General features: G+C 29.5%; 1 protein-coding gene across 3 annotated transcripts in view; it reads right to left on the bottom strand.

The window, feature by feature from the left end:
• LOC108746768 (patatin-like phospholipase domain-containing protein 3) overlaps positions 1–11,849 on the bottom strand; it is a 21,101-nt gene extending 9,252 nt beyond the window's left edge. For 2 of the 3 annotated variants that reach the window (XM_018483718.1, XM_018483720.1), the window contains exon 1: positions 11,188–11,849. In XM_018483718.1, the coding sequence (XP_018339220.1) occupies positions 11,188–11,347 (160 nt within the window). In that variant the 5' untranslated portion in view covers positions 11,348–11,849. The remainder of the gene's footprint in view (positions 1–11,187) is intronic. The other variant, XM_018483719.1, reaches the window with a different exon arrangement.
• Between the last annotated feature and the right edge of the window lie 784 nt (positions 11,850–12,633).

The following is a 12,633-nucleotide window of genomic DNA, read 5'->3' as shown; positions in this document are numbered from 1 at the left end:
TATGGATCTTCGACCGGTATAGGCCTCACACAATTGATAATATCGTTTGTATTTTTCACATTTACGGTCTAAAATAAGATTCCTATTAATTATATAATATATTGCTTATTTCTATACTATTCCTATCGCTGTTCTAGTTACTGTTGCCTCGCATTGTGTTTAGGACTTAACTCGAATCCCTCGAATTAAAATATTTTTGTTATTTTTAACTATACTGTGTGTACTGAGAAAAAAAGTTGCTATTTTAAAAAAATATTAGTTCATTTAATTAAATGTAGCGGTCACGGGCTGTCAAGGAAATATTTGTTAATTCAACCAAATATTTGTTAATTCAAACAAATAACATTTTTTAAGTTATAAGATTTTGTTAATGTAAATATATAAATATTTGAACTAAATAATCATTACGAACTAAACGCATTTAGTCAAGTTAACAACTTTTTTTCTTAGTGTATGTCAAAAAAAGCAATTAATTTCTGTGGTTGAGTTGCTTATTTTCAAAATAAATAACGTTCATATTAATATACCTACTTAATTAGTAGACAAACTTTTGATACGTTTCTTGAGTTAAATATAGTTTAACTCCATCTTCTTTTTTTAAAGTAACGATGTATATATTGAATACGAGCAATGGCGACTTCTAGAAATATAATAAAAAAAAAACTTAAATTTAACAATACTTATGAATTTAACAGTTTATATCTCCGTGATTATTTTAACATTTTAAGACTATACTTAAGATAGTCTTAAATATAAGAACCGATTATAAATCAGTACTTACTTCAAGATGAATAAAAGAATTTAATTGCGATATCATATCAAATTATCATATATAATTTGATAAATATTCGTATCGTATAATATGAAAGATAATATAATTATTCATCATTGTTATCCGATCACATTGTCTAACCTTTTGCAATTCGAGCTATTTCTTCGCAAATGAGCAAAAATCAAATATTTTATTCTCAACTTCATCTAATCGGCTGAGGTTTGGCAAAGAATATTTTTCTTGGAGAAATTTATGGTGATTCCAAAAATAAAATCCACCGTAAACCGTAATTACAATTGCACAGATTCGCATGAAGAATTAGACTACTGCAACACCGAGTAATTCGACATACAGAACTACAAAGGATTTTGAAATCCAGTTTTTCATTTTCGGATTACACTTTTATGATTTATATAGACTTAAATTCATCACTTAACCTGATTAAATAAATATTTTATTCTATAAATAATTTCTAAATTAATGGTTTTATAATGGTAACTTTAATAGTTACTCAATACAAAATCATCAGTTTAGTGATTAATCTATAGTTAGAAAAATACAATTTTTACATTATCATCAGGTTAAATCTAACTATAGACTGCATTCGGAACGTCACTCGGATGTCTTAGACGTTAAATGTTAAACAACGACAGATGATGAAGCGAGGCATCGAAAGCAAGGAGCGACGTTTCCGAACGCAGCTATAAGTTATCAGAAAATAAAAAACCAGGCTTTAATTTATATTTTCTGAGACTCGATGTTGGAAATGTCAGATCTACAAATCAATTCCAAATTATTCATGACGTCCCTAAAAGAAAATGTATTAATATTGAATTATGCAAATAAGAAAATTTCAGAACACATTTTTCATGAAATTAGCATTCCATTATGTATAAGTACCGTTAACGATAGCAATAAACTTTAATTGCATTGATTATTAAATTGAGCAGTTATAAATGTGATACGATCATAAATATATTAAAATATATTTATGAATATAATAAAAAATGATAATTTATGCGTCATGTGTATGTAATGAAATGTAATAAGGAATATTGGAAAAGATCTTTGAGATCTTGGAAAGGATATGCTAGTAGGTTTGTAAATTCGTTCGCGACAAGAATTAATAAATGCATCTTTCATTGGATGCGAATAAGAATCGGGGGATTGAATCATTCATCAAATGCAATGTATTCGACCTATGAACGCATTCACCATTAACTAGCCGGAACCGTTATTTATACTGGCAAATCACATCGTACTGATCTTTGTAAACTTGCTATAACCCGAACTAAGTAAACCGTCTGAGACCTATCCGGGATCTTATATAATCTTGGTCACGTTTATTTTTTATGATCTTATTTAAACAATTTTTTTCACTGAGATAAAATTTCGATAAAGCAAAAAAGAGACTGATCTTTTTTTCTCTCGTCAGAAGAGTGCAATGATCTATGAGACCGGTTCCATTAATAAGATTAATTTTAATCAATTTATTACTCTTCTTTTACTTTTTTTTTTAATTCTAGGAATCAGAAAATGATAAATGATAAATTAATTAAAATTGAAATTAATCTTACATTGATGGAAGCAAATGCTAATAAACAGATTTTATCAAGCATTAAGAAATTAATGAATTACATAATCTTAGATATAACTGTACATATAATAGTTAAGTCCTAAAATTCTAGTGATCTAAAATGGACGTTAGTTATATTCGCTAACTCGAAAACATAATTATATTTAAGTAACATATTAAAATAATTGATTAAAAATCCTAACATGTTAACGATTTAAAAATAAACGTTAGTTATTTACCGATTTGACTTTTGGGGAAGGAAAAATTTTATTGTTTCAGTTAAAAAATAAATGTAATTATGTAGAACCATTAAAGTAATGGATATAAAAATAAAGACAAAGATATTTGATATGATTACTAATGTGTAAAATTATATGTAAAATTCACGAAAAAGTTCTCCAAGAGACGGCATATTGCGTTTCTATTTCTGCAAAATAATTTATTTATTATCTTTTATTAAACGATCGACATGCATGTTCAAATGCATACGATCAAAGGGTACAGATAAATATCTGTTTAATCCTAAGAGTAGAAAAAAATGTTAAGTGCATCTACGCGACTGATCGGTCACCGGCGCAGATTATTGGCAACAAAACACGTCAAGATACAAAAAATATTAAATGCATGCGCGACCTTTGTCATTGCACGTGAACAATAGCACGTCTGACCATCGCATATCATAATTAGCAACAGATATACCTGCATACAGAAATATTCCTTGGACTTTAAACTTTATTGTTAATCCTTCAATAAGCATCGCAAACAGATAATATGTGCAGTCCGCGATTTGCGATCGATTATACGTGCACAGTGCATTATCGATACTATCTAGAAAAAATGAAAATAAACGAGTTATTGTGAAGGTATTGTTCCGTTATCGCGACATTGTATTGTTCAATTGACTTATTTTTAAGAATCTACAATCAATGATGCAAGTATAATTAACTTCGCTCACCATGCAGGGTAACTGATGTTAAGAAAGCTTTATTGACACATTAATTGTCAAATATGAGTCAATTCATAGGCCGGTGTAACGTCGGAAACAAAATTATTTAATTGTTAATATACTGACTATCAAACACAAATTAATTTCTGTTGATGATCTATAAATAGAAAACTTTAATTATTCGTCAATTCTATTTTTTGGTGAAAAATATAAATTTTATGCAAATTTTAAATAAAAAATAAATATTGTTATAAGTATAATTAAGCAGCATATTAAAATAATTGATATAAAAATGACATTGGAAATAAAATTATTTAGTTGTACAGTGGCAATCAGCGTATTAAATAAATTTATTCGCTTTATTGTTGCTTGAATTAAGAGATTTATATTACAATTTATAATAAATTATCAATTAATACATATTTGCAAATCGGTTTCTTTACTGACGAAAAAATAATAAAAAAATATACTGTGATTAAACGATTCGTCTTCTCACTCTTTTCATTATTATTGCATATCACATACGTTAAATAAAAAACAAATTAATATTAATTAATGCATTTTAATTATTTCCTCTTTTATTGGCATTGACCGAAGGTCACTTTAAGGAATGTTGAAAAAAATATGTGAAACATCTCGCATTTCCTTTCATTACGTTTTATCACGGTATGAAATGCTACAGCTAATATACATCCCACACTTCCTACACCTGCTTCCCTCCGACAATTTATCAATTTCAAGCAAAATCTTTGTTTCCACTACGTAATCGCGCAAACATCGCGCAATGTAATTTTGACTACTTTTATCAGATAACAAATTGTAGGGCGTAATCGGCTTGTTGTCTAATAAAAACAGCGGCCAAATTATCGACGAATCGTCGATAATTACGTCCTTATCATGGCACACAGATAAACTCCGGGCGCAAATAAATGTCGAGAATCATCGATACTTACCGCCGAAATAATCCATCAATTCTAGTAAATATATATTGTATACTTAGGATTTTCCATGAGTATCTCGTATCACATATCTCAAAACGTTAGCGTCATAATTAATATTCAAATCGGCCGATCTATTAATATATATAATCTCTGATAAAATGCCGGAGCATTTTTGTCAAATCTTCCTCAACGGAGGAAAATATGTTTTCGACTTCAGATAACTGCAATGCCTCGACTTCGAAACGAAAGGATCTGCACTTGTCGCTTCCTTGGCTAAAAATAGCGCAGTGAAAAGTGTTGTAAGATCACTATCGTACAACAATTCCCCTGTAATAAACGTATATAATCCCATTTCCACTGACGTAACCCAGTTCCACTGACACCGAAGTATTTAGGCGAGAGAACCGACCAAAGATAACGTCTAATCCTTTCTATTTGCCGATTTGCGTTTCATGACCGTAATTTTGATCATCACTTATAAAGGCACAAAAACATATTTGTCTCAGCCAATCAACTTGTTGTACGACGCACGTCACGTTATGGACATGCCTGTCTATAATGACCTTATTTGCGCGAGAACGGAAATGCGTGACTGAATTCTATGAAAGTAATACGCTTGAAAGTGACAATAAACAAACAGCACGTAAAATTACCTTAAATGTTTAATCGTCGATTTACAAAGATTTCGAAATTAATTCGTTAATTGGTCCAACTAATTCGATAATTAATTAAAGAATTAAATTAATAGAAAAAAACTCAATGGATTAAAAAATTCAAATAATAGAAAAGTAAAGATACCAGAAAAGAGTTGTAAGACAAATTATGTTTCAACGCTTAAGTGTGTAATAAACACTAATAACACAAAACAAATCATACTAAATGGTAAAAAATGATTTATAATGTTATATACTAAAAAATGATGTCAACATTATTTTTTTCGATGTATTAATTAAAAAGAATAATATAACATATGATAACTGTTTCGTATAATTCAAGAATTCATTAATTAAAATTTCTAATTAATTAAAATTTTAAAATATTTAATATACTGGTTGCTTTATATATATTTTTTATTTATACACTTTAATCGCTGATTAATCGAAGCAATCTGTCGAAATTATATGTCAATCTATAAATTTTTTTTATACGAATCGCTAAAGGTCCGCATAAAAATCGTCGTTTTAAGAAATAAATGAGCAGAATTTTTTACAGAATATATATATTAATGTAAATTCGTAATATTATTTGCGAATCAATCCTCAGATAAACACAGTTGCTCAGTGAAAGACAAAGAAAGATAATGTTTTTCAAGTATATGCCAAAGTCTGCCAAGTTAAATCTTATTAATGAATCATACGTCATCCCGTCAAACAGCGTTTTTAATTGATTGAGCTCAGATTACGTTTGCCGTATGCGTAATTCGTCTTTGTAATTAGGACTTACGTAAGATTGCTGAGTACAGCGACGTTTGACCTCGCCGCTTGACGTTACACTCGCATCCGCGTCAAGAAAATAATTTATAATAAGCTCACTGCGTTGTACATATATATATGTATAATGTTATGCGTAAACACTTTGTGCAACTTAAACGAAACATTCAACACCTCGACTCTCACGTATGCTTCGATTTTCAAATGCAGAATTTTTATTAACAAAGAAGGATGTTAAGTTTTTTTCCCATGTTCCCCCAAGATAAGCGATACATCACTCGACTCTCGACTTGAGTAGCCGTTTAATATGATAATATCGTATAATTTGTACATCTCGGAACTTTTTCATTTTAGCTGAAAAAAGGCCCAAACTTAACATCCTCCTTTGTATCATCCTGTGCAAATAAAAAAACGATTGCAAAATAGATGAAAAATAAACAATAAGTAAGAATATGAAATAAAGCTATGAGACAGATTAATTTATTTTTTATCTTACATGTATCTGTGTATTGTAGATAAAATAATAAAAAGTTTAATCTCGTTCCTTTCCGATTTTAATTTACACTAAACAAAATGTTTGATTGAAAATAAACTAGAAGAAATCAATCAGAATTCCGGTTATCTCAACTAGAATTTTAGTAGATTTAAGCAGAAAATTTTTTTGTTAACTCTACTAAAATTCTAGTTGAGATAACTGGAATACGATTGATATAATCAGAATTTTCTGGTTTGTCCATTTTCAACCAAATATTTTTTCAGTGTATAATTCACGACAAAATTGGAGTTGAACACGCTCGCTTGTGCGCCGCACAATTTCAGCGTAATGTGTCATTGCGAATAATAGTGCGGAATAGTGTGTAATAGAGAACATACAGGCGTGCTGTTCGTGTTTATTCCGCTTCTCGTGATAATGAAAGATGACACGTTTAGCTTTGCGGAGAAACAAGACACTCGTGCGATAAACCACGCGTTAGCATCTCCGCTTCATGCGACGCTAGGCATGCGACCTATTTACGCAAAACCAATACTTATTAAGGGTGATGACTTTTACGCAATATTTTGCGAACTATTTCAGGATTTGTGAAAGTGTGCCAGAGATAAGTTACGCATTGATCAGAATTTTTAAAGGTCGCTTCGCGAAGATTATTGCAGTATAATTGCCACTTTATTATCGTATTTACATTACGCATGTTTATCGATAATAAATAACACGTGTCATGTAACATAATATTATTGTGATGAAATGAAATATAGGAGTGAATTTGTTATTCAGATCAATGACAGAAATACTTAGAAGATAAGCTGTTGTACCTTTTTTTTCATATTTTATCGTATTAGACTTATTTTACAATAATCTATCTCATTTTCTTTTTAATTTTTGTCAAAAGCTATTAAAAATTTAAAAACATCTATTAAAATAGCTATTTTTTAAATAAACATATACTATAATTAAATTTATAATTAATATTTAAAGTATTAAAACAATTATTTCAATAGCCTATTAAAAATAGCCTTTTAAAAAATTATTTAAATATTTCTCCTAATTTACACGCATAAGTTAAATATACTAAAAAAAATATTTTGCTAAAGTATCTAAAAAAAGTAGATATAGATTTGAAAATAATTTTGTTGGACCATCAAAATAATTATGTATATAGGGAATCCAAGTACGACGAGCAATGTTGCAATTGGCATTTTAACAACCAGCTTGAACAACCCATATAGTTCTTTTGATAGTCCAACAAAATTATTTTCAAATCTATATTCAGCTAAATTTTTAGATATTTCAGCGAAATAGTTCCTTGCATGTTAAACAAGTATTTTTTTCATAGATAAAGACTTACGATGTAAATGATTAAACTTTATTTCCCGAAATGTTGCAATATATTATTTTCCAGAAAAATGTAATGCTGAAAGAAATATTTTCTATATCCATTATTTTGTTGATATGTGAATTATAAAAATTTTCTTATATAATTAATAAGTCAAGGCTTTTTTAAACGAGCAATTATAAAGTTATTCATAAAATCAAAATAATTTTTTATTTAATTAAATAAGTACAATGCTATGAAGTTTTTCAAACATTTCGACTTACAAAGTCTTCCTCAGCAAAATATATAAGAACATTTTTAAATAATCCCTTACAAAGTCAACGAATTTACAATATAATTATAAAAATTATCGCCCTAGGCTAATCTTACATACTTATTTCTTCATTTAGATGTTACAGATCGAAATAGGTATCTAGTCAGAAGTCCGAATTATAAAAGTGTGTTTTCCTAATCCTTAGTGTCAAGAATTCAGCTCAGTCAATGATTTTATAAAAAAATATACGATAGTCCGATCGAGAGATTTCCTTCAACGACTATATATTGTCGTTCCTAATATATTGTTAATTTATATAAAATAGTCCATTGAATTAAAATCAAAGTCAATAACTATGTTCAATAATCGTGTATAATAAAACAGCTCTTGCTTATCAGACGTTTTAAAATGGACCTAGGCCAAAATTTTCTTATTTTTCAATCAAAAAATGTTGTTACAATCAAAATTTGGTTAGAATAATCAAATTTGAAAATTGATTAGAATAACTAAATTTTTATTAGAACGCAATTTTTTAATTAAAAAATAAGAAAGTTTTTGTAATTCACATATCAATATAAAATTATAATTATTCGTACTAAACATTTCAGTGTATATTTTTTTATCTTCTTTTTATGCAATTGATTTTCTTTAATTGCATGTTTTATGCATCTTTTTCTTACATTATTGATTTCTCGGCAAATTAATGATCACGCAGATATCGTACCTGATAAACACGTGAATAATCTTAATTACATCCTACGATAATCGCCCGCGCATATTTAACGCGTGCGAATAATCTCGACAAGCGTGACAAATATGAGAAAGGGCAGCGATTACAAATTTACCGTGTCGCGTGCTAATTAGTTGCTCTCGTTATCGCAGTAACACATGAATTATAGGCGGAATAATAATAAATCTATCCATAGTGATTTCGCCGAACCCCTCTTGTGCAATAATGAGTAAGTTTTATTTAACTACGGCGAGCTCGCGAGCGCTGTATTATTCAGATAATCAAGAACTTTTTAATAATAAATTTTCAGATACGCGGAGAAAAATGTCTGGTTGGATTAATTAGAATTCTGATTGAAAATAGACAAATCAGAATTTTCTGATTAAATCTATTAGAATATTAGTAACCGGAATTCTGATTGATGTAATCAGATTTTTCTGACTTTTTTTTTATTCGTCTATTTTCAACCAGACATTTTTCTCAGCGTACGATAACAATTTATCAAATGAGTTAATTTACGACTTTGGATGTTAAGAGTATGTAACACAGGCACCATCAATTCTTGGAAAAAAATTATCGGAATGAAGTAATTCAGAATACCTTACTCGGATAATTAAATGTTAGAGAGCTACACTAAGAAAAATGTCTGACTAAATTAATTGAAATTCTGGTTAAAAATGCACGAAATAGAATTTTCTGGTTAACTCTACTAGAATTTTAGTTGAGACAACCAAAGTTCTGATTGATATAATCAAAATCTTTTGGTTCATCCATTTTCAAAAACATTTCTTTCAGTACATACACTTTTAAATTTTTCATTCAAGACTTTCTACTATCCAGAAACAATTTGTGGAAATATATTATTCAAATTGCCATGAAAAACAGAATAAAATATTCAATGGAAAAAAGAATAAGTAGATACTCTCACAAAAAGAAAAAAGATTGTGACAAAAAATAATTCTTGAAATGTTTGAATTATTATTATGTATTACTATTATGATTTAAATAAAGAAAAAGTTAAAGAAAAGAGAAAAAGTGTGATACTTAGAATTGAACAAGAACAAAGTATTGAACAAAAAAAAAAAAGAAATTTATAACCTGTCAATTTTTGAAAAGTGTTAATAAAGAGAAGAATAGGGAGAAGAAAATAGTGTTTCATCAAGATCAAGAAATTCAAGAAATCTTATCTTGAATTAAGACAAGACCAAAACAAGAAATTGGAAATTGATTTCAAGACAAGACAAGAAATTGTTATCAAGATCAAGAAATTCAAGAAATCTTATCTTGAATTAAGACAAGACCAAAACAAGAAATTGGAAATTGATTTCAAGACAAGACAAGAAATTGTTATCAAGATCAAGATTTCTTGACAATAAGTCAAGAAATTTCTTGAAATATTTCTAGAATAATAAATATATCTAGAATATTTTTAATCTTTATTAATAGATTCGTGTATAATAGACATTATAGGCATACTTTTAAATTATGAATTTAAACATAGTAAACTACGAGACGACTCGATATTCAATTTGTACCTATGTTTTCTTATTATCTCTTACGACGTGACGTAGTCAAAGAACCACAAAGGCTCTGTTAAAAAAATCAAGAAATTTCAAGAAATTCAAGATTCTTGAATTCAAAATAAGAAATACAAGGTCAAGAAATGGTCAAGAAAAATGAAATTTCTTATCTTAAAAATCAAGACAAGACAAGAAATGCTCTTTAAAACAAGAAATCTTGTTTTGATGAAACACTAGAAGAAAAAAATGTAAAATCCGAAGAACAGATTACTTTTAATTAATAATTTCGAAGACCCGAAGCTTTGAAAATCTTCAGTTCAGAGTACAGCAATAAAAAACAGATCTATTGATTAGAGAAAATTCGGAGTTACTTTCAAATTCTTTCAAAGCTTAATCTTCGAAGCTCAAAACGGTCTTAATTCAAAGTAGTAGAGCATCAACAAAAGAATAAAAGAAAAAAACATTAAATAATATTAAAATAAATAAAATAAAAAAATTTTAACAATATTAAAAATATAATATTAATATTATTTAATATTTAAAAACATTAATATTTTTTAACATTTAATATTTTTTATTGCAAAGAAAACTGCTTCTAGATTTTCTTTGATACCTCTGTTAACAGGAATCAGCAAGAAGATTTCACGAAGAAAAATATCATGATAGAATAATTGTAAGTAATAATGGATATGGGACACGTGGGATCAATGGATCAATCCAATTAACTTTGCACGCGCTCTATTCACAAAGACTCCTCCGAAACCGTCGGATGGAAATTATTTCATCACAGATATTTATCAAAGGAACAATGAGAGGTAACTCAATCCCTTGAATTAAATAACTTTGTTATTTAACTTGCACGTGCATCAAAATGTAAATCAATCTTTTCTGTTGTTAATTTCAAAGTAAACAATGTCCATATTAACGTACGCACTTAGTAGATAATAAACTAAATTTTAATCAAATCTAATACATTTCTTGAATTAAATAAATTTAATTCCATTTTCAATGAGTTAAATTACTTCACTCCATTCTTTTAGTTAAATTAACCTCATATTAAACGGAGCAGTGACGACCTATAGAAATGATTAAAAATAACTCAAGCTAAGTAAAATTCATTATCTATGAATTTAATAATAATGCATAATTAAGCAAAAAGGGGAAAAAGGAGATGAGAGTTCACTCACCCAGGGGTAAATCGCAGAGCAAGCAACACGCGGCGATAGCGCCCGCGGACGCGCCGCTTATCTTGTTCAATAGCAAGTGTGGCGCGTACTTTTTGAAGCAGACCGCCACGCCGACATGGTAGATACCGAGGAAACCGCAGCCAGCAAATGACAGATTCATGTTGTTCTATCGTTTTGATCTATTAACGCGACGGTGACACTTTCCGGATTATTTTTCAAGTCGTATCTTCCTTTCCACTTCGCTCGCTCCAGGAGTGTTTCGAGTGTTCTTTCACGGTGAACGACTACGTAGTTTACGTTTTGCCTTAACCACGAAAAAAACAAAATCGCGGCTGATCACGGGACCCCGTCACTTCCGTGTGCAGGTCCCTGTATGCGTCTGTATGTGTGTTTGACGTGTACGGAGGAGAAAAGCGCGAATATGTACGTTTTCTTTCTCTTGATCTCGTGCGTATAATGTATATCGACTTCCAAGTGCGCGAAACGATACTACGACGGTCGATCGTATACTGTCAACGTGTGAGCAACAGCTGTTCGTTTCGGATTAAGTATACCAAGCGCGCTAGACGAGGAACAGAGAGAATGGAGATAAGGAGAGAAGGAAAGACGTATATACACATCATAACTATTACAAGATACCGGCTGCACAGCGATAATATTCACGCAGTAATATTACAGGCCGCACGTGACGTAACGTCATATGATTGGTCTACGCCGAGTGGTGTGGTTCACTGACCACGCCTACCGTACGCTCGCCGGCGTTCGCAAAAGCATCGTGAATTCGCATTTTGTTTATCAAGCAGGTTCCGCAATCAATTCAAAACAATCGGTGCCGTCGAACCATCGAAAAGTACTATTAAAGACTGACAGTTCTATGAAAAAACAATGTAATATATTATAGAACCATATACATTATAGAACCGTATACATGATAACACAAATTATAAAAATCAAAGCCTTAAACAGTTAGTTGGATCTTAATGCTTGCTGTTGATTCTTATGTGAATTTATATACTATGTACTATGTAGTCTAGAAACGTGCGATGAAATAAAACGCCTTTATTTAAAAGGTGAAGTAATGTAAAAGTGTTATAAAACTTTACCTTGCGCATATATGACTGACCAGTACAAAGCGGAAAGCTCTTATCCAAGTGCATGCTCTAACAGTTTTTTAGTGCTTAAAAATATGAATATTCATTTTAAATTCATTTTAAAAAAAGTGTATACGCACTTATAATACGTTTTTTTAAATAAATATTAATTATTATTAATAAATATTATATAAATATGATAAAGGCGCTTTTAAAACGTAAAAATACTGCTATAATCGTGCACCTGCATAAGCGCTTTCTGCTTTGCATGGCAGACGTTGCTAGCTAGAACGATAAAAGTTAATAAACTTCAAAAGAGAAAAATACGTAAAAATGAAAATTGCAATTGTCGATA

The sequence above is a fragment of the Trachymyrmex septentrionalis genome, unplaced genomic scaffold, assembly GCF_001594115.1.
Source record: "Trachymyrmex septentrionalis isolate Tsep2-gDNA-1 unplaced genomic scaffold, Tsep1.0 scaffold19, whole genome shotgun sequence".
NCBI lineage: Eukaryota > Metazoa > Arthropoda > Insecta > Hymenoptera > Formicidae > Trachymyrmex > Trachymyrmex septentrionalis.
This window is presented reverse-complemented; position numbering and strand designations above follow the sequence as displayed.